Raw genomic sequence first — 21,040 nt, 5'->3', positions numbered from 1 at the left:
TTCTATTAAAAAATTGAAATGCATTCATGATGGGTGATGAAGACAATTTTTTTATTTTGTTCATAACTCTTTTTTGGAGGGTGGTCAAACGAAAATTTTTGATGGGCAAACGTGGGCAAACGATGGACAAACGAATGCCGTTTAGTTTTTCCAAAAATTCGAATTTGGGGGTGCTATCTTCACAGGCCTTTGCGCAAATGTATAAATTGTTTCCGCTGTGCTTTAAGATGCGAACATATGTATGAAAGGCGGAAAGGGACACGACTTCGATCGAAGATATGCGTAAAGATAAATAAAAACTGTCGCTTTTGGTTTTCTTTTAAAGATAATACATTTTTGTTGGTCCGAACCTTCATAACTAACCATTATTAATAAAATTCTGCTTTATTTCATTAGAAAATGAAATATTTCATTAAAAGGCAACTCTTATATCATAGTAACAACTTACCCCAATGCGATAACAACTTGCCCCATATAGGGGTAAGAAGTTCCGCTTCGATCAGCCACAAATAAATTACTTTCTATGGGAAACCTATTACAATATATTAAACACAAGCTTAAAATCAGAAGATATAATAAATTTAACAAGAAATTAGTCAATAGTGAAGAGAATAACTACATTATTTTCCAGTCATTTTTTATGTTTTATCGAAATCGGAACTTTTAGCCCCGGCCTCCCCTATTACTGTTAATAACAAAAATATAATTTTTTTTTCAAGTAGGTGTTCATGACCGCCATATCGGGAATCGACCGAAGTTTCGCCTTGACGAATTTCAAACTACGATAAAAGAATTAATAATAACTTTGCTGTACATATTTATTAATAATTATCTGTAATAGAATTTTAAAATAACTTTACCAAAAAAATTCCAGAGTTACGTACTTACTTTCCAACATTAAATATGATCTGTTTTAGAATATCCGTAGTAATCGGGGCATCCGCAGTAACACCCACACTTACCCTAGTCGTCGCGCTCGCAGTCAAACGTCGGCGCTTTCACGGCGAATAAAGCGATCGGCCCCGGCGCGATGTAGCTGGAAGAAAACGGTGGTAGGTCTGCGCCCGGTTAGCGGGCGTGCGGAGGATTTTGCAACGTGGTAGGAAACTTGGCGCAGCTGCTACCATCGTCGCTCACCTTCCCGCCCGCAATTTATGCTAAGTGAATTAACATTGATCTGGTCGGGAAATATGGGTTCGTTCCGGCAGACAGAGACGCGCGGCGCTCCCACTCTGCTCCCATCCTTCCGGCCGTGGCATATTCGAATTTTACGCGCGCGCACACGCTGAAAACCTCTTCGTGTTGGCGCATACATCGCCCCCGAAGCGTTACGGGGGCTTTCGTTCAGTCGGTTGAACGCGAACGGAAGCAACCTGTGAAAGGGCGCACGCTAAGAGGCGACCGTTCAAACGGTGCCGCGTAAAAATCGACTAATCCCGCGGTGATATCGAGAAACTGCCTCCAGATGTAAACTACCCGCCACCCCCCACTCGCCACGCCAGCCCCGGCGTGACTCGGGCGCCGCGTTACAAAATTCTGTCCCTTCGGGGCTCCGAGGGAAAAATATTACCCTAACAAATGCTTCTGCTCGCTGACCGGTGGATATTTGCATTCTCTGCAAAAAACTGCGTGGAACGACATGCCCGAGTGGCGCTGATTTTACGAACGGTTGGAATTTCGAGCAGGAACGCGTACGCGCCCGGACGAACAACGAGTGGGACGCGCGTAACGTTCGCCAGAAATTTACGAATTTTCTCGTCTAAATGTTCGGCTTCGCCTTTAATTATACCGTGAAATTATATTGTGAACATCAGCTGTACTACAGGGGAATCAATTAATTCCAGTGGTTCGCGCGAGTGCCGCTATAGAGGGTGCACCGCTCTCTCCGATGGTGAACTCAGTATCCCGTTTCCTGTATCAATTTAACGGAACAAATTGAGCCCCTATACGCTTCCAAACGGTCGTTAAAAATTGCCGCTAAACGAGACCGACTATATGCGAGCGAAAGGTCGCTAATATTTCTCGATAGAATGTATATAGCTGCACCAAAACCAATTAACCTACATCCAGGCTGACTGCATTTGTGCTCGGTGATTTCCCAAATTATACGCGACAGCTCGCTAGCGCGTTTTATATTTAATTTTCACTTAACGCCGCTAACCGGCTCATCCAGAATTTCAGTGTTATTTCCCCGTTATTTGTACGTTTGCCATTACCGTCCCTGGACACCATTCTTACATTATCGAGACCACTTTCGTCCTCGAGCTCTGCGCAATTATTTCCGTCGTGTTTACACTCGTTACTGTTTCTCTCAGTTCGGGAATTGATTAAAGAAACAGAGACGCAGCGTTCGCCATCGGAATTCGAAGGACACGAAGGACACGCTTTCTGAAAATGTACAGCTTTGAACAAACGTCGTGCAGCTTTTTCCTTCGAATCGATAACAGATTGGAGCCGCTTCGGAAAAAGGAGGCCGAGTGCTGGTATCTTTTTTCACGCGGATCTCGGACATTTTGCAGCCAGGTATCCCATCTGGGCTAGAAATGGCATTTTAAATCGATTGATCGGCGACTGGGTTTTACACGGCTCGACGGGCTATGCGAAAATAATTGTGCGCCCGTGCTTTGAGCATCGGACACGCGCGTCCGTCACACGCTGAACGAGTCGCTTTCGTCGGGAACGACAGAAGCGCGCGGCAAAATTCGGCACGTAGAGGTGTTCCTCGAGTATTCTTATTTCAAAGCATCCACTCCGATCGATTCCAACAATCGTCCCAGTGAAAGTCTCTGCGCTTCACCTTTAGGCTGTTGTCGAACTTTCGCCGAGGCTACGGAAAGTTAAATGTAAATTTCGTTGATAACTACTTATATCGGTTTCGGGGTGTCGAACTTTGTCAGCGAACGTTGCACCGGAGTGCAATTGAGTTTGAAGCTATTTAGCCCAGAGAATTCCACTTTTAACCATTCGCTCTCTTTACGCCACTTCTCTTCCTGCTTTCTATCTCCCTCTCTCTCTCTCTCTGTTTTTAATCGAACGGACATATCGTTTTATACCAGATTCTACCGAGCGCACTGTAACAAGTTTCATGAATTTTAGTAGTTGCCGTTCGCGGCGCGCTGACAGACAGAGAAGTGTGTCAGATAGCGCCTTGTCAAGCCCACCTACCTACCAATCGATATTCTCTAACATGGCACGCGATTTCAAATACGCGATTTAATAAACGCGACTTCGCGGCGCGAACAAATTCCCGCGTCGATGTGCCGCTGTCCATGCAGTTGGGATTATACAGCGGCGCGACGCATTAACGATTAACCATTCGTTGGGGGATTGAAAAATGTGAGCGGAAATTATTGAGTCTCGCGATGTTCGGATGAAACACTCGCAAGCCGCCAGACACAAAGATGCTGCTCGAGAATTATACTTCACGGAGACGTGGAAAATTGAAAGGAGGCTCTGTGGACTGTTGAGGATGTTTCGCAATCACGGGAAGTTGAATATTTAAATCGTGATAGAGCGAACGATAAATACGGTGTGCAATTTCGTATATTTGCACCGGTAATGGGGGGCGAGTGAACACGATCGCAACGCGGTAATTTATATTCCATATTTCAAGCAAGAAATATTTCGCGCCGGCGCGAATCACGCCCATTACAACGCTCCGCCACGCAAAGGGTCGCGCATCGTTGAAAAATTAGAATCAATATTTGTCGAATAAAATAAGCGGAGCGCTGGAATATTTGGCCGAATCTGGATTAATGCAGTTTTTCGAATGGGAGAAACGAGCCTTACCAGCGCGCAGATGGATTATTCCGCTGGGGTATGAGATATTATTCGCGATTCGGGCATGAAATTATAGGAATAATCGATGATGCATAATATTACGCGCGGGTCGAACGGATACGCAAACCAATTCAGTTTTCCATCGAAATTTCTGCACGGGTTGCGGCGAATATATAAATTTTCCGCTCGATTGTCCAATAAATCAGAGAAACATATGTAAGTGTTGAGCGACGCACGCTGCAATGCTCGCGCTACCTGGAGAAAGTAATTCGCGACGGACAATGGCGTTCAGCTAGCAAGTTTCAAGTTCCACATCGATCCGAGAAGTTTCGCAGCCTCCATTCAATCCGCGGGATATCATTCTTTCGCTTGATCTTTCCCGACGAGATTTCTATTCCCGTTCCTCTGTTCCGTGAGCGATGAACGCTCGGAGCACGGGCCAGCTGTGAATTAAATTTTCGTCCCTGGAAAGTACAATAACGAGTGCTCTGGCAACTTTTCCCTTGATAAAGATGGATTATGTAGATAAACGGGAATGATTGCGGATAACACGGTTACGGTATAACTCGGCAAAGATGTACGCGCGAGGGCGGGAACGGGGATGAAAGACGGGGACTGAAAGGCGGGCCAAGAGATGAAGGATATGTAAACGAATGGATCTGCTCAGAGGACGGAGTGAAATGTACTTTGGACGCTGCATTTCAAAGTGATCAGCGCACTTAATTATTAGATATACCAATGTCGGTGTATTTACGATGGTCTCTGTGAAAGTGGCCCGCCGGTACGTCGGAGGGGAATTTAATTCTCATCACGTAATGGGGACCCAACGTGACGTTGCATTTTCATGACGCACGCGGCGTATTTGGGGAATAATGCCGTGGATCGTGTCCCCCTTGTTTTTACCTCTCTTTGTGATTTCCCAGCGAAATGCGAATAAATTCTCGCGTTAACGCGCATACGTCCCAGATAACATTACGCCATAGACGGGCAATATGCAACCGCATGGATCGAACGCGGGAGCGATGAACCGGCAAAACACAGGCGCGGGCGCCGATCCCGTTCCTTTTTGCATTATTTGAACACAGCAACCGCTCGAAAATATTATCGACCAGCTATTAATTAGCCGTTACCGAAAGGCAAATACATGCGCGATTAACGAGGGGCATCCGCGCCACGCAGGCACTTTTTGGCCACCGCATTCCCCCCAAGGGAGCCGGCGAGGTACTGGGGACCGGCGAGGGAATGTTCTCCAATTATAACGGCCACTCGAGGCTGGCTCGCGGTGAAAAAAGATAATTAGAGAACGGTTCGATTCAGCGATCAGTGACGGTCGGTGGAAGCGTCAAAGGTACAAAACAGAGGAAAGGATAAAAATGCGCACTTACGATCGGTACGAATGCGTCTCTGAGGGAGGGATGTTGATGATAAAGAGGATGTGTCCCGAATAATAGGATCGGCATGGGTTTTGAAAAAGGGTGGGCCTCGACGGTGGGCAAAAATTCCTTTGGGAGGGTTGCCCTTTGAAGCGGTCGACGTGCGATCGCCGATACACCCGCCGATAAGTCGCCCTCCCCCTGATGTGTCCCTCGACGCGCTTAACTTGGTGCATTTGAAAAAAACTGTGCACGACAAGCGAGAGCAACGGAGGAAGATTGATAAGAGCGGGGTGGAAATGCGGCTGCTGGGACAGAGGGGTGAGCCGGAGCTATAGAGGGACGAAGGGATCGATGTGACAAAAAAGCCGATGGAACGGAAGGACGGTGAAAGAGGACGGTACGGGGATAAATGAAGAGGATAAGGGGGACAAAGTAGCAGAAATCAAGTGAGTGAGAAAGAGTGAAATATAATTGATAGGGAGCGGACGACTGAGAAAAGTGTACGCGTATGCAAATGAAAGGAGTGGAGGGACGGAACGAAAGGGAGAGAGAGAGAGAGGGCGGTGGAAGGTGGAAGAGGAAAATGGTGGTGTAGAGGTGCGCAGCTGGGGACAGGAGAGAGGAAACGTGAGCGGAATGGCGAAAGGAGGAGGGAGAGGGAGGAGTGGAAGCGGGAGAGAGATGAACATCTAATGGGTATGCATACGTGTGAGATGCGACGCAGTCCCCGGGGACTGCGTTAATTCCAGGGGACCTGATTAATCGGAAACAGGACTATCGTGCAAATAGGCGCGAGATAACCCCGTTGCCCGCCGCCACCGCGCCCACCTATCTGCGAGCATGTCCTCCCCGGCTCCATAATGCATCCTGATGGTGGCTTCGATCGACCCCATTCCTAGATTTAGAGTTAAGTCCATGGGGGGTATGGGAACAGCGCGTCGGATCGCATCGATTTAATTACGATCGATCTGTCAAGCCGGTGACGCTGCGCAACCAACACCCGCTCTGATATATATCGTGACTTGCCCTAAATTTCGAAAATGTCCGGTTCACATGGCCGCGACGGCTCGTCGCGTTCTGCTGCGCTGGTCCATTTCGGTCACGGGTCGCCTGTCTTTCCAGTGATGCCACTCATGCGCTGATCCGGCGTGAACAATTCTTACAATGCTGTTACGCCGAGGAAGAATAGGGAGGAAGTTTCGTGGCATTCCTTAAACCACTCGGAGGGGATTACAGCTCGCGTGGAAGGTTCGATAGTAGATCCATCAACTTATTAGAAAGTTTGCTGAAGTACGGAATTCCTATCGCGCGGCGCACCTACGTGTTAATGAATTTTTTCGAAAGATACCGCCGTCCTCGGCACACTCAGGCTCCATTCACGCAAACTTTTTCATATCGCGAGATGTCGCCGTCGATTTGCCAGCGCATTCGTCACCGCGACTCGAATTTCACCATGGCGTCCAGATTACGAGCCTGCCCGAGTTTTTCAAAGATACGCATCTGCTGCGCCTGCCTGCAGGGGTGTCATGCATGTCGGAATAAAGCTGAAGGGGAGTTCAAAAGACGCCACCCTGTGGATGGAGGGGGGAAGTTTAATTTATTCGGGATCGCTACCAGCGTGTATGTAGCGCGGACTTGTTACGGTGCAGCGGCAGTTGTCCGGCTATGTCGTGGCTTCGCCTGAATTACGAAAATGTCTGGCCCACGTGGTCAGTTGCATCCAACCGCATCACTATTGGATGCGACGCTCGTGCAGCGGATTACCACCGCATAACACCCGACATTCTTCGACTCAATTAATTTATACAGGGTAAAGTAGCCGAATATAAGACCCATTTCTTAAAAACATCATTTCTCTCGATTGAGAACACTTTTATTAAAATTCGATAAGGTAAAAGTACCTATTATGAAACATTGTCCATTTGATGGAACAGTTTCATCAGCAATGTAACTTTAATATAGTTTTAGGGATTATTGGGAATTACAAAAATTTGTTCAATACATATGAATATTTAATTTTGTAGATAAATAAGAGTAAATATCATTCTCTCGTGTAAAATATTAGAAAGAAATTGTAATATTAAACATGTCGCCAGCTCCGTGAAATTTGGCTAGCAGCCGAATTAATACCAACAGGCTTGGACGATTTATTTTTTAATTGTTTTTTTTTTTAATTTAAATCTTTATATAACATGTGGAATAGATTATAGGATAGCTTATAAGTTGCAGAATTAATAATTTTACTCAGAAATTTCGTTCCATAATAGGTACTTTTACCTTACACGTTTTAAAAGTAGAATATGTATTCTTTAGCATCCTACTGGAAAGTACTATAACAAAAATTCAGTTTCTTCATAATAAAATAAAAACGAAAGTAATTCAAATACGTAGATAAAAAAATGGGTTCCTAAAATGAGACTCAATTTGTTTTTTCCTGCAACTTACTTTTTCTTTCTTTTTTTATAAAGTCGGCATGTGAAATCTATTTCTTCACTACCGCAGTCTTCGTGGGCCCACCACGCCCATCGTAACGCTTTATACGTACACTTAACCCATTCTTCACCTAGCACATCTGCAGAATAAAGACTTGTGCAAAACAAGCATTCTGTATCATAATTTTCTTTCTTAATCACTTTCATCATTCAGAACAATTTCTTCTTCACTCTCGTCAGTAGAACTTTCACGGGTCTCATATTTGGAAACAAACTCTTACAGAGTTCTGTACCGATGATAAGCTAGGGTCTCATATTAGGAGAGGTCGTCACATTCGGCTACTTTACCCTAACTTCTATACCCATGCAGCAGATAAAACTTTCATCTTATTTTTTAATCTCCCCGCAGGAAATGTCTTGCGAGCTAACAAACGAAGTCCAAGCGACGTATCATCGATTGCACGGCGGTTTATCTATGGAACCGATGGCGAAATACATACGGGTTATATCGCGCGCCCTTGTAAAATATCGCGACGTGGCCGTTTCGTTCCACAAAGAGGGAAATATAACTGGCTATTAAATCGCGAAATAACTTCTCGTATTACGGAGATATTGAAAAACCATAGGCCGGACGATTTAAAGCGGATAGCAGGGAGGGGTGGACTGCCCTGATAAAAGGAGAAAAGGGCCTATTTGCGGCGAATATCTTCCGTCGAATGTCCCTTTCCCTGGCGTACAAAACCCCTCCCAATCTTTGACGTTTGGTCGCCACAATTGGTGCCGTTGACATGAAAATGGACTTACAGTGTACACGCACGCCACAATAGGGTTAGCAATTAAAAACATAGCAATTAATCGGAGAAACGCGAAGTGCAGAATAATTGTAGGAATAGCGGGAGTGCGGGAACTTTTGTCTCGCGGGGAACTTTTAAATGCACAGTCCGGTAAACGAACCGTGTGCCCGTCGCGAATGGAGTTTCGAGTTAAATTGCCATAAATAAACGTCTTGCCTCTCGCTACACTCGCGCGGTATTAAGTGACGGGATAGAGAAGGTAGAAAAGAACCGATGGTAGGCAAAGGGACAAAAGAGTTCGGGGCTTTGCCCACCCCAGGCCCTCATCCCCGCCAAATGCCACCCCTTTAATTATATTCGGAGTAATTAACGATGGATAGCGTATAATGAACAATATCTGGCGGCCAGACTGTATTTACGGGCGGCGAGGGTGGCGTGACGGGCCGGTACTTTGTATGCGGACCATATTTTATCCCACAATTGAAAATAATTTACGATTTACGTCCGGTCGCAGCTTGTAATTAGAATGCGAAATGAGGCGGAATGCGCGAGCGGCGAGAGTGCGCTCGCTAGAATGCAGCAGGGAGTTCGCCCGACGCGGAATCGCCGCGTCGCCGAAATTAGAACGACGCTTTAAAGCGCGGGGCGCAAATTGCTGAATTCACGGCTCGCGCGGTCGCGGCCGCCACTTTTTATTAAAATAGCGTCGGGAATTACGCGCCGTGCCCAAACGTGAATTCAGCCGACGGCCGAATTTTCCTCCCGCGACGCGATCGACCGACGAGCGAGCCGTGAACGCGTCGACTACAGCCCGCTCTTTCTTGGACCGTACCCTACTTGTTTAACCGGAGCCAAATGAAAAATGCACAACGTAATGTTCGCCTGCCTGCGAGCGTACTTTTCGCTCGCGTCGCGAAACGGCGCGGCGGCCAGAGAAATTAGTTGTAACTTAACTCGGCGGCACGAAACGGCAGACGCCTCTTAATAGGGGTCGTATATTTCATTGTCGGAGAGGTAGCAGGCGGTGGAAGTGAAAAAAATTCCACGACGTAGGCGCAACGATTAATTCCGCGTTGTTTCGCTTCCGCCGCCGCCGCCCCTCTCCGTCGTTCCGTTCGTCAACTTGGTCGAAGAGACTATTTAGTATTCCGTTAAGCGCGGGTTCACCGTGCGCGTGGACCCACGTGGCAACCGCAATTTCATTCTCTCCCCTCCGCCAAGCAGGGAATTATTTTGAGATCGCGTAACCCTTGCGCGGACCTTTGTCTCGTCCTTTCGCCCCCTTCCGCACGTTTCGCCTGACTCCCTTTAACACGTCAAGGGCCGTGCCGTTTCGCCGTCTGCACCTCCGGCGAGACTGGCTCCTCGCGTTCCGGATCGATATTCCATTGTATCGGAGCATTGAAGTATCCTGAAGAGTTCCACTGCCTCGTAACGACACCGATGGTATTATGCTAATTCAGCGTGTCGCTGGAGTGCGGATGCTGGTGAGTGATAAGCTACGAACACGCCGGGCTGAAGGAAGGAGAGAATGCCGGCCTCCGCTGTTATCCACGCGGTCGGGAGGGGTGGATGGAGCGGCGCCCGTTCACCCTTCCGCAAAAAAGCCTCGTGGCAATCGCGACATTCGTGATTAATTTCCCAGAAAAATAGGACGAGCTGCCGCGTCGGTGCCCGCGCGAGCCGACGACGCAGGTGTCTGGTTAATTCTTTTGTCTCTGCCCCCGCGATCGATGCATGCGAATCGTACGCGCCTGCATCCCGCACTGATTTATATCCGATTTATCGCTGCGCTTATTGACGCCGCTCCGTCTCGTTCGCGCGTGGACACTGAAGAAATTATTGACCGTTGCCAGAGGAATTTATTGCCGTCCAATACCCTGCGTTACCTCTTCTTCTCTCTCCTTCCTGCGCGGTGCGGAGCGTGATTTCGGCGACGTCCAGGCCACTCGCACTCCCGTTTTAAACTTCTTCGAATGCAAGTCGCCCCATCAATCGTCGGATCGCTGGAGAAACGGATGGGTAGAAAAATGTTAAGCAATGTTCGACATCTAGAAGGAGAGACTCCCAGCGCGACGGGTTAGCAGGGCATTAATCGCGGAGATTAACTCCGCTAAGGAGGGGATTAAGAAAGTTACTCCTACAGCGAAGAAACTCGCCGGCCGCTATCCTCTGCTAAGCAGTTTACGGAGGAACGACCCCGTGATGTCGTCAAACGCTTTCTTCGACGTGGCGCACGACTGCCGTGTCTTTTTTACTTCCTCCTCGAGAGATGTCCTTTTCTTGGGCGTTGGGAATCGTAAGTAGGGCTCAACCGTATTACCTTTCCGCGAGCCCATTTCCTGTTCACCGTTTCAATTATCCGGTAGCACCCGCTAATTGCATTTTGCGCTTCATTTTCTGTCCGACAGGACGGCTCCTCTTCCTCGCGACTTTTCCTTTAAAGGGGCCGCGACGTCTCGCGTCGCGCGCCGTAAGAAACGATGCCACGGAAATATATTTTATTCGGCGGAATAGATTTATTTTCTTCGACGCGACATGGTAATCGACTTTGCGAGATCGATGGCGGATGACGCGTCAATAGCCGGCTTGAGGTAAGCACCGGCAGGCGCGTTCTTTTCCAACGACGCGCATATACCTATCCCTCGCGATGGCAATTAACAAGTTAACAGCGAGCAACCAGCTCGTTGAAAGATGAAACTTCCCCCGCCCGTGCTCGAAAAGTTAGACACCAATCGGTTTACTCGTCGAGAAGGAAGGAGATTGGATTGATTGGCAGATTGATGGTACCGCTCGAAATTGCGGCTGTCGACGCTTGTTGAAAAAGAGTTGCACCCTCGAAAACGTAAATGCTCGAGAGGATTTCAGACAGTGCTGGAAACCCGCGGAAATTACATTCATCGGGTTCTACGTTATCTTTATTGGAGAAAAAAAAAAAAAGACGAACGCGTGAGTTGCCGAGAGAAATTCAGTCTGAAACATCGCGATTTAAAGTGGAAAAGAAGACTTTGAAGATTGATAGCAGCTGGGTACAGAATACCCGAAGAAGAGCCTCGTAATTAATACCGGGAGCTCCTCCCGCACTACTAAGTCACTTTGAAGACGGGGAAAGCAAAGATAAAGGAAAGTAAGCGGTGGTTCGCGAGGTCGAGGGGGATAGACCGGGGGATAACTGACAATTCACCAGGCTCGCCGTAAGCTGCTTATGGTAACGATCGGGTCAGCAGCCCCAGCCCCTTCGCAGACTCGCGGGGAAAGCGTTAAGAGACACGCAAGGCCGCACGTAAGATCCCAGCTTCCTCCCATATTACGATCCATTTGCGTTGAGTCTCGCGATATTAGGAATCGGCGAATCGATTTCACGCGATAATACGGAGACCATGCTTCCGCACACGCGGCTCCCGTCGATCGCAGAACCCTGCACGTACCAGCACGCACACGACCACGAAGAGGATGGCGGAAGGCAGAAGGCATGGATCCATGGAATTGTCAGCCATTCCAGACTCCGGGGATTAACTCGCCCAGGAATGCATTCCTCCTTTCTCTCCCTACCCTCTCTCTCCTTCTCCCTTCGTCTCTCCTCCTGTTTCCCTGTCCGTCTCTCTCAGACTCTCCGCTTTCTCTCGTATTTCCTCTCTTCTTTCGCCGTTCGCCTCTCCCCCTGATTTTCTCGCCTGGCCCCCTCCACGATAGGGTGAAGCACTCGCAGTCATTTTCTCCATTTTGCGATTCGATTTCCGCCGATATTGCTCCCGTCTCGCTAGATTCTTCCATTCGGTCGGATGAAGACGCTGCCGAGGGAAATATATTCATCCGCGTCGCACGGGAAGAGACGATGAAGGGGAGGGAATGGAATCGAAGAAAGGAGAAGGGAAATCGAATAGTTAGGCGTAGACAGAGAGAGAGAGAGAGAGAGAGAGACGGAGGCGAGGGATAAGACTCTTCGTGATGCAGCCAACTAATTTCATCGCCGATGCCGTCGATTTCCCTTCTTTCTTTCCCCCCCAGCCCCGATCCCGACCAATATGCTTCATGGTGCGTGCATAATGTGTCTACCTATGTACTCCGGGATCAGCATAGACTATCGACGCCGTTCACGGTGAGCCAGTAAGATGCCGACATGGTACATAGTGTCGAGGATTGTCGCGGATAAAGAGGGAGATAATCGAAAGACCCGGAAGCCGTGCCGGGGCACTTCGCTTCACCGAAAAACCGGGGAAACGAGCGTTTCGCGCACTGCCAGCCGAGTGCATCACGGCAGCGTATCAGCACTTACCGTCGGTTATTAATGGCTCGCTTGTTTTTCTCGGGGACAGCAAAAGCCTGGTTGTAAATTACACAGCCGAGGCGCTATGATCCTCTCGCGCTTGTCTCTCGGAGATGTTGATCTTGGATAATTGCAACAGTGGACGTGACTCTTTTTTTTTCAAAGCTCTCATCAATCCTTCACCGAAATCAACGTGCCAAGTTGAAAGAGCGACGGGAACGTCTTCCGTTGAGAAACAAGGGAAGGGGCCACGTCTGTATCGCAAACCCAATTTACGTCCCTTTTCTTAACGCCCGTTTTAATTAATTTCACTCTGGCGTCAAGATAGCGTCGCCGAATAAATAAAGTACAGGCCGGCAGTATCACGGTGGCGGGCGATGGAACGAACGCCCGAGGCAGGAGAGAGAGTCGGTCGGCGGGTCTGGCTCTAAATCACTCATTCTACTGGGCCGAGCGTCGACACGGTATCGGCCTGGTTTAAAAGGTGGGCCGGCGACAAAGCGATCTATCGTTCGCTTACTCGCTCTGGTAATTCGAAAATATATCTGCTTTCGGCGCTGTCGCGCAACCCTCCGTGGAATAACGCGGTACACGCCGGCGATACGTCGGCGGATTGAAACGAAATGTAGCATTTCGAAGTCGATGGCTTCGTCACGGATTGATCCGCCTCACGGCTTTATCCGGCCGTCGCCGATTACACGCGCGCCCTCGTCCACCACACCCAGAACGGGGTGACTTACGTTCACGCGTGTCCGTGATAGCGGGCGCGCGAGTGCACGTACGCCTCACCTCGCTATCGCACAATCGCGCGCGATCCGCCGGCGCTTGTATACGTGCCCCTGCTGTAGGGACCAATCCGACTGCGCAATGCAGCGTAGTCAGGGCGTGATTGGTACGGCATTGTGCGCCATAACCAACGGCGAAATTAACCATGATCCAGATCAAACGGCGGTAACGGTGTACGCGTGCCGGCGAAATCCGGAGCGGCGGTATCTCGCGCTGCTGCATTGCAGCTAACTTCGGGATCCGCGTATGCGGAAATATATATTCGTATTTATGTAGGCGCTCAAGTCGGATTAGCCTGGGCGGAACGCAAGGATAATCGCAGGCCGTTTGCTATCGATCCCTGGCGAACCGGCGTTGTTTAAACCGCCTAGAATTAACGAAAGGAACTCCCACGAACCCGCTTTAAAACCGATCAGCCAGCCGACGTCATCCCCCGCCTTCCTGGCGGTTCATTGAATGCCACTCCTCAGCGCGCGCTCTCCGAATCCGATCGTACGATAATGCACCTGCACAATCACGATTATTGCTAAATCGTGTCGCTGCGAGGTACACGGGTCGCACCGTATGGCGGCAATCGATTCGGCCGGGGTTCTATTAACACCGGATTAATCACAGACAGAATTCTGACAGCACTCCTGTCGATAGTCAAGCTGGAAGGAAACTACTCCTTCAATAACTTACCGCAGCCGCTGGCGGAGAACAAATATCAACGAAATTTAACTTCGTCCGCTGTCCTCGTCTGTGCTCGGTAATTCTGCTGGCAACTCGATCCAAGTTGCAATCTGAAGACAGCCGGATGGTGCGTCGCCGGCTTAAATTTCATCCTGAACTGGAACGCCGGCGCAGTCTAATTAGAGAATTTAAACGTCCTCGAGGTTCCTAAGTTCGGGACAGAGTGCGGTTCGCGAGAAAAACGATTTCCCGATGGATTTTCGTCGATATCGAGATTCCTGGTCGGGTAAGTCGGGGACGATTCGTCTTCTTCTCGTTTAGAACGGGGTCGTTCCGATAAGAAAAGCTATGGAGAACGTTCACGAAATGTCGAACGAGTCGCGACGGTTAATTCGTCAGTGACGTCGCGAATCCCGAGCCCCGTGGATGATAATACCGGTCGGGATGCAGCATCCGGTGCGCCGTAACGGTGCTCTGTAATTAATCAGGAGCGCGAGGTGCAACGCGAGAATACAGGGCTGGCTCGTCGGTGTAACAGTCGCTGCAGTGGCGCAACGTTTACACAGTCGATGCACACTGGTGTGCACAGAGGTGCATCGCGGGGGCGCACACCCGCATGACCGAACAACCGGATACGGTGTACGTGGAACGGCGGAAAAGAGAGGCGGCAACGGCTACGGGAGAGCCGAGTGTATAAATGCGGCATAAATGGCGCCGGTGCATAATTGTGGACTGACGCAGGTGTATCGCGCCCGCGGAACGGAGGAGGCGGCCCTCGTAACCGTCACTCGGTCATATGTGCGTAATGGAATGCACCGAGGGATGGAGAACGACGGGCGGGGGTGGCTGCTGCAAAGTCTTCAAAGGGTTTTTCTTCGTGCCGCTTTGGTTACTCGTGTTCCCCGTGTTTCGGGTACATTACACGAGCGATGGTGGTTCGAACGAGAAATACCCCTTTCGTGTATGCCTGCGCGAAGATAGTCAACATTCGCCAAAATATTTAGAGAGCACAGTTCTGTACGAAGGTAGAGTAAAGTAGCCGAATATGACGATGTCTTCTAATATGAGACTCCAGCATATCTTCGCTACTGGAACTCTTGAGTTTCATAGCGATGCTATTCCTTTACTAACTAACCGTGTATTAGTTGCTTCGTCCGCACAGTGGAATTGTAATCAATTGAGCGTCTTGAGCAAGCACATACTTCTGAAATACGTTGCAGAAAGTTTTTGAAGTGGTTCGATTAAATTACACGTACCTCTAAAGTGGTAAGTGTATAATGATTTTCACAAATACTGTTGTACAGTGCTTGGAATGGAGATTAAGGCTTACTAGTTGTATGTTATTAAATGACGAAGACTTAACTTCGAAGCTACTTAGTAGTTATCATGTTATTGTTTCCAAACATGAGACCCGTGAAAGTTCTACTGACGAGAGTGAAGAAGAAATTGTTCTGAATGATGAAAGTGATTAAGAAAGAAAAATATGATACAGAATGCTTGTTTTGCACAGGTCTTTATTCTTCAGATGTGCTAGGTGAAGAATGGGTTAAGTGTACGTATAAAGTGTTACGATGGGCGTGGTGGGCCCACGAAGACTGCGGTAGTGAAGAAACAGATTTCACACGCCGACTGTATAAAAAAAAGAAAGAAAAAATAAGTTTCAGGATAAAACAAACTGGGTCTCATATTAGGAACCCACTTTTTTATCTGCTTATTTGAATGCCTGTCGTTTTTATTTTATTATGAAGAAACCGAATTTTTGTTATAGTACTGCCCAGTAGGTTCCTAAAGAATACATATTCTACTTTTAAAACGTGTATCGAATTTTAATAGAAGTGGTCTCAGTCAAGAGTTATGATGTTTTTAAGAAATGGGTCTCATATTTGGCTACTTTACCCTATATTATGTTGTTTGGTTATGTACACGCGGTGTGCTACGTGCAAACTTTCGCTTGAAATGATTCCTGTACTGCCATAATTAAAGGGAAATGCTTACTGCACAAGCTTCTGTAGCGAAAACATACTCTCTCCACGGTGGAAGCTTTCACGGGGCATTACAGTTACATCTGCTCCTTTAAATAGGTTGCCTATCTTGGTTCTACTCGAGAAGATAAACTGAGCGTCCAGAGTCATATAACTTTTACAAGAAGCACCTTCCCGCGGTCCTAATAATAGAGGGAACATTTCGCCGGCGAAGTTACGCGGGACAGACCGCAGGCACAGTGGAACGAGCGCGCATTAAGTAGTGCGAGCGTTAAATAGGCGCGTCGCTGACTGAATGCGTGTAAAGGCAAGACACCGAGGACGAGAACAGTGAGCATAAGAGCGCGGCGCAAATGGAGTCGATGCAAAATTGGTAGAGATGTTATCGCACCAGTTAAATCCACGCAACTTGATGAATTAATCGTTCGTGTTGTTTGTGCACGCAACGAGACGCACACGGGGGTGCAACCAGGGGCGGGGACGCCTCCAGAGTCGCGGAAGACAAGCTTGCAAAATATTTGAAGTTTCCCGAGTCGCGGGATAATGCGGGGCAAATACGCAAGAGTAAATACTTGCACCGGCAAAGAGAAACAGCGGTGGTATTATTGCCACGAGGTCATTGTCCGCGTATAATTGCCTGCGAATGTAGTTATCCGCTGGTTATGCAACACCAGAAGGGACACGTGCAAACGCTCCGACCTTCCCCGTTATGCAGTTATCGGCGGATCTACGGGAGAATATATTACAGATTTGTTGCGAACTTCCCCGTGTCATTTTTTTTCGGATGGAAAAAAATCTAGATGGTCTTGCGCTCGGCGAAGCTCTAGCGAAGCGTGCTCTGCAACACCCTGCCCTCGCGTAAACGAAATTAAACACCGATGCCTCGGGTGAGGTAACTACAAACAAGTTTTACCGCCGAATTTCCCAGTGATCAATTAAGCCTCGTTCGATCGTGTTTGGCAGCCTGCGTATTACGGGCGATCTTATACGCGTGGTAACAGATGCGGGAGGCGGAACCGGGGCTAAATTTCAAGCTGCTCGACGATACATTCCGCCAGCGGTACATGAAATAAGGGCCACCGCTTGTCGAATGCTTACAAATGGACTGGAGTTCTCTGCACGCCGTGCATGGAGCTGAAATTTGACAGCTCTGCAAATAGAATTGAGCGCTGATCCATCTTGGGAATTTTCAGCGACTTTTATGGTGAGATCTTTGAAGGGGAGGACCCTCGAACGGTTCCCGTATTTGGCGGACAATTTCCTGGAAAACGAAGGGCAAAGTCGATTTCCCGGAAAACGAAGTTCTGCAGGAGAAATACTTATTGCATATTTTCGACTTGGTTTTATACGATGGATCAACAGCTGTTGGGCGATAGACCGTGCACAGCGCGAAGAAAACTCGGCGAACGTATTCGCGCGCAACCCCTCGTTCAACCGTCTCCGTCATCGATAGATTCGCGCGTCTCGCATTTCCACGATTACATGGACGACACTCGTTACTGTCGACCGAACCGTACATTCTCCCTCATTGCGCGCCAGAGTGCGATGTACCGACGTGTATAAAAAATGAAAAAAAGAAAGTGCACCGCATTTACGAGGACAGGGTACGCTCGCACCGCGGGCGTCTACGTGGCGAAGCAAACACCGCGTTGACGGGGAAATATACGTGATCGATTTGTTCGCGGTGTGTTCTTCTCCTGGCCGTTGCAATTATTGGTACGCTGCAGTACACCGCGTGAGCTAATGCCAAATTTCTGCTTTATCTGCACGCGCACTGAAACACGTGCTGGGCCCTTAATAGAAAATTTATTCGAACTTGGCGCGGCGGTATCCTCGCGACACGTGTACGTGCGGGACGGACATCAGCTCGAGGGTACATCGTTTTGCGCCCGGATAGAGCGCGTTTCACCGAGCACTGTGCAGAGGGATTTGAAGTGACGGGGACAAATATGGGTGAGATACTGTGACCGCGTTCTGGAACGCGGTTTCGAATACGTTATCGCCTATAGAAAGAGGGAAATGCGGCGCGTTAAGTGATTCCGCGCAAGCGTATTACTTTGCGCATCCCTTTAATGAAATTTAAATTAACTTCAACCACCAGCCTTGGTCAAAAATATTCGCAGAAAATTCTAAAAAGCGAACGCTAAAGAATTCCACGGTGAACGGCGAAACTAGACCGTAGCACAGTCTGCATTTCCATTCAAGAAACGCTGCGAAGTCGTGGTAGTGAACCAAACACGGGAAAAGTAGAATGGGCCGCCGGGGTCATCGAGTTAAGTAAAATCTCGCGCAACTTGCCCGTCGACACAACGGCGGAGAATTTCGTTTTACAGAGAACAGAGAGCCCGGTCCTCTTCCTTAATAATCATTTTACGGGGGCGGGTTTTTTTTCCGGCGGGCGGCAAACTGTGTTACACGCACACCAATTTAATCGTATTTCCCGCCGTCGTCGTGCAACGCAGCCAGGGGAGAGCGGCCGCGGGTGTAGCAGATGCACAGTTGCACCGATGCCATCGATGCACCGCCGCGGACCGTGCATATCGGGCGAAACATACGCGGCAATGGCGATGCAGGGTGGCGTGTGTATAAATGCGGCGTAGATGGCGACGGTGTACGGCCATAAACCGGTGGCGCAGGTGCATCGGGCTCGTAGAATGCAGGAAGCGCCCGGACATAAACGTCTTTCCGGCTACATGCACGCGTGTGCAGCTCCTGTGGATGTACCCCCGGTGCACTCTTACCGGTCTTCCGGATTCCGCGCATCCAGGTTATCAAATCGCCGTTCATACATAATGGAACCACCGAACCCTCCGTTCCTTGCCGCGCTCACCTCATTTCCCATGCGCGTCGCCACCTCGCCCGGTCGTGGCCGTCGATCGCCGAAAAAACAAGCCGCCCCGGAATTCCGGGGACAAAGCTCTCTCTCTCTCTCTCTCTCTCTTTCTCTCTCTATCCCCTGACAGTGCTGGCATCAGCTGCGCCAGAGATGCTCCATCGGATTTTCTCGTTTGAACGAGTGCCGGGCGGAGAGAGGAGCCGTTGATAGAGAGACAAGGGGTATAAAAGAGGGAAGGCCGGGTCGGGCCGGGAGTGGTGGAAATGATATGAGTGGAGACAGAGTGTGAGCGGCGAATGTTGCAATCGCGCTACGAATTCGTCGAGGGGCGACGATTCGCACGCCATTCACCCGAACGTGGGACGCACGTACACAGGCGTTTTATTGTCCCTTGGAAGATGCCTCGGTTATCATTATTCAGCTTGCTCGTTGGCCCTGTTGTTTCGTTATCTTTTCATGGCCAGTTCTCCTCTTGCCTGATATCAAATATTGATACACGACGCATGCGTTTAGTTCCCTTCAAATGCCTAAGACGGTTCTCGGATCATACCATTTTTGTGAGCGATGAACCCAGCTATCGTTCCATGAAACATGTAAAATGATTTCGCGCCGCGCGTGATAGCAGGCTTGCCAGGAGTAAGGACCACGTGACGTAGTAGGGGAGTAGTAGAAGAGGAACCCTCGCATGGTGTGCACAAGTCGTATTAATATATATATATGTATAACTCTATACATGCGAGGCTTCCTCCTCCACCTCTCCCTACTACGTCACGTGGCTCTTACTCCTGGCAACTCTGGTGATAACTGACAGGACGGTGATCGAATATGATCGATTCCGGTGATATTGCTACTTCGGGGGGTTTCAGCGATTCTTCTACCGCGAGACGTTTCATAACGAAATGAAAGATCTCCGTGTTTACCTGCGCGCAGAGATACGGCGGAGGTTCGTGTTGTAATATGTAATGCTTCTTGCCGACGAATTAAACGCATGGGAGGTGTTTGAATTTCTCCCGAGACCTCCTCGGTTTCACCAGCTGCCCCGCGAAATCAATATCAACGGCTTTAAGCTAACACGCCCGGCGATTCGTGTGTTTCAGGACGAGGTGTGGTGCTGGACAGTCAGGGTCCAGTGTTGATCTCGGAGCCACGCTCCTCGGTCGAGTTCTCGAACAAGACTGGGGCAATGATCCATTGTTCGGCACAAGGCAGTCCGTTGCCGAGGATTGATTGGCTTATGGGAGACGGGTCACCGGTGATCCCTATACCGCACATCCGTGAGACGCTGGTAAACGGTTCGATGTACTTCTTGCCGTTCAGAGCGGAGAGCTACCGACACGACGTCCACTCGGCCATCTACAGATGTCAAGCCTCGAACAGCGTCGGCAGGGTGCTGAGCCGTGAAATCACTGTAAAGGCCGGTGAGTACCTTTATTTCACCTCTTCCGACCGATTGCCTCTTCTCTCACCTTTCGTCTGGGAACCGAGGCTCCTCCACGCGCCACCATACCATTTCTACGCGACGCAGATACTATCCCCCGCAAAATCCACGGCCACTTGATCGTCCAACGTGTTCAATTGCCTCCAGACAAGAAAGTCGCGGTACCTTTATTTTTCCACGGTATCTCGCGGCGAGCGCAACTTAACCGCGGCGAAACACACGGAGCCCAACAGTCAGAGCGTGCTTACCGAGGCTCGGTGCCATAACGCGGCCGTAATCCGGCTAAAAATTGCCGTGGAACGTTCCCAGGGTATCGTTACTCGCAATTATGCCATTGAAAGAGCCGCGGCTGGAACGCATTTCCGGGCTGCATCCTCGCGAAGCGGATTTAACGCTCGCACTTAGCGGAACGCTGGGCGTTTAGGGGCGGATATTTAGCACCTGGCCGCGATTCGCCGCGCCTGGTTCATTCCGCGCGTAAAAATCAGGCGCGACACGGAGTGGTTGGCCATCGGTCCGGGGCGCGCAGCCTCTGCAAGCGCGATGCCTCGCTGGTCGTAAATGTAATCGGCCGTTTCGCGGAATGATGTTCTAAACCACCACTCGGGGGAGAGCTGGAAGAATGATCGCGGCTCAAGAGAGCCGAGCCAACTACATTTATCGCCGGCCCCGCAACT

The 21,040-nt window shown here is 49.3% G+C and overlaps 1 protein-coding gene across 2 annotated transcripts in view; it reads left to right on the top strand.

Annotated features, from left to right (window-relative positions):
- Positions 1-21,040, top strand: part of LOC143373027 (cell adhesion molecule Dscam2) — a 159,249-nt gene that overhangs the window by 79,706 nt on the left and 58,503 nt on the right. For both annotated transcript variants that reach the window (XM_076819792.1, XM_076819791.1), the window contains exon 3: positions 20,023-20,343. In XM_076819792.1, the coding sequence (XP_076675907.1) occupies positions 20,023-20,343 (321 nt within the window). The remainder of the gene's footprint in view (positions 1-20,022; positions 20,344-21,040) is intronic.

Source organism: Andrena cerasifolii, chromosome 9, assembly GCF_050908995.1.
Source record: "Andrena cerasifolii isolate SP2316 chromosome 9, iyAndCera1_principal, whole genome shotgun sequence".
Lineage (NCBI taxonomy): Eukaryota > Metazoa > Arthropoda > Insecta > Hymenoptera > Andrenidae > Andrena > Andrena cerasifolii.
The sequence above is the reverse complement of the archived record's forward strand: the minus strand, read 5'-3'. Positions and strand labels throughout refer to the sequence as shown.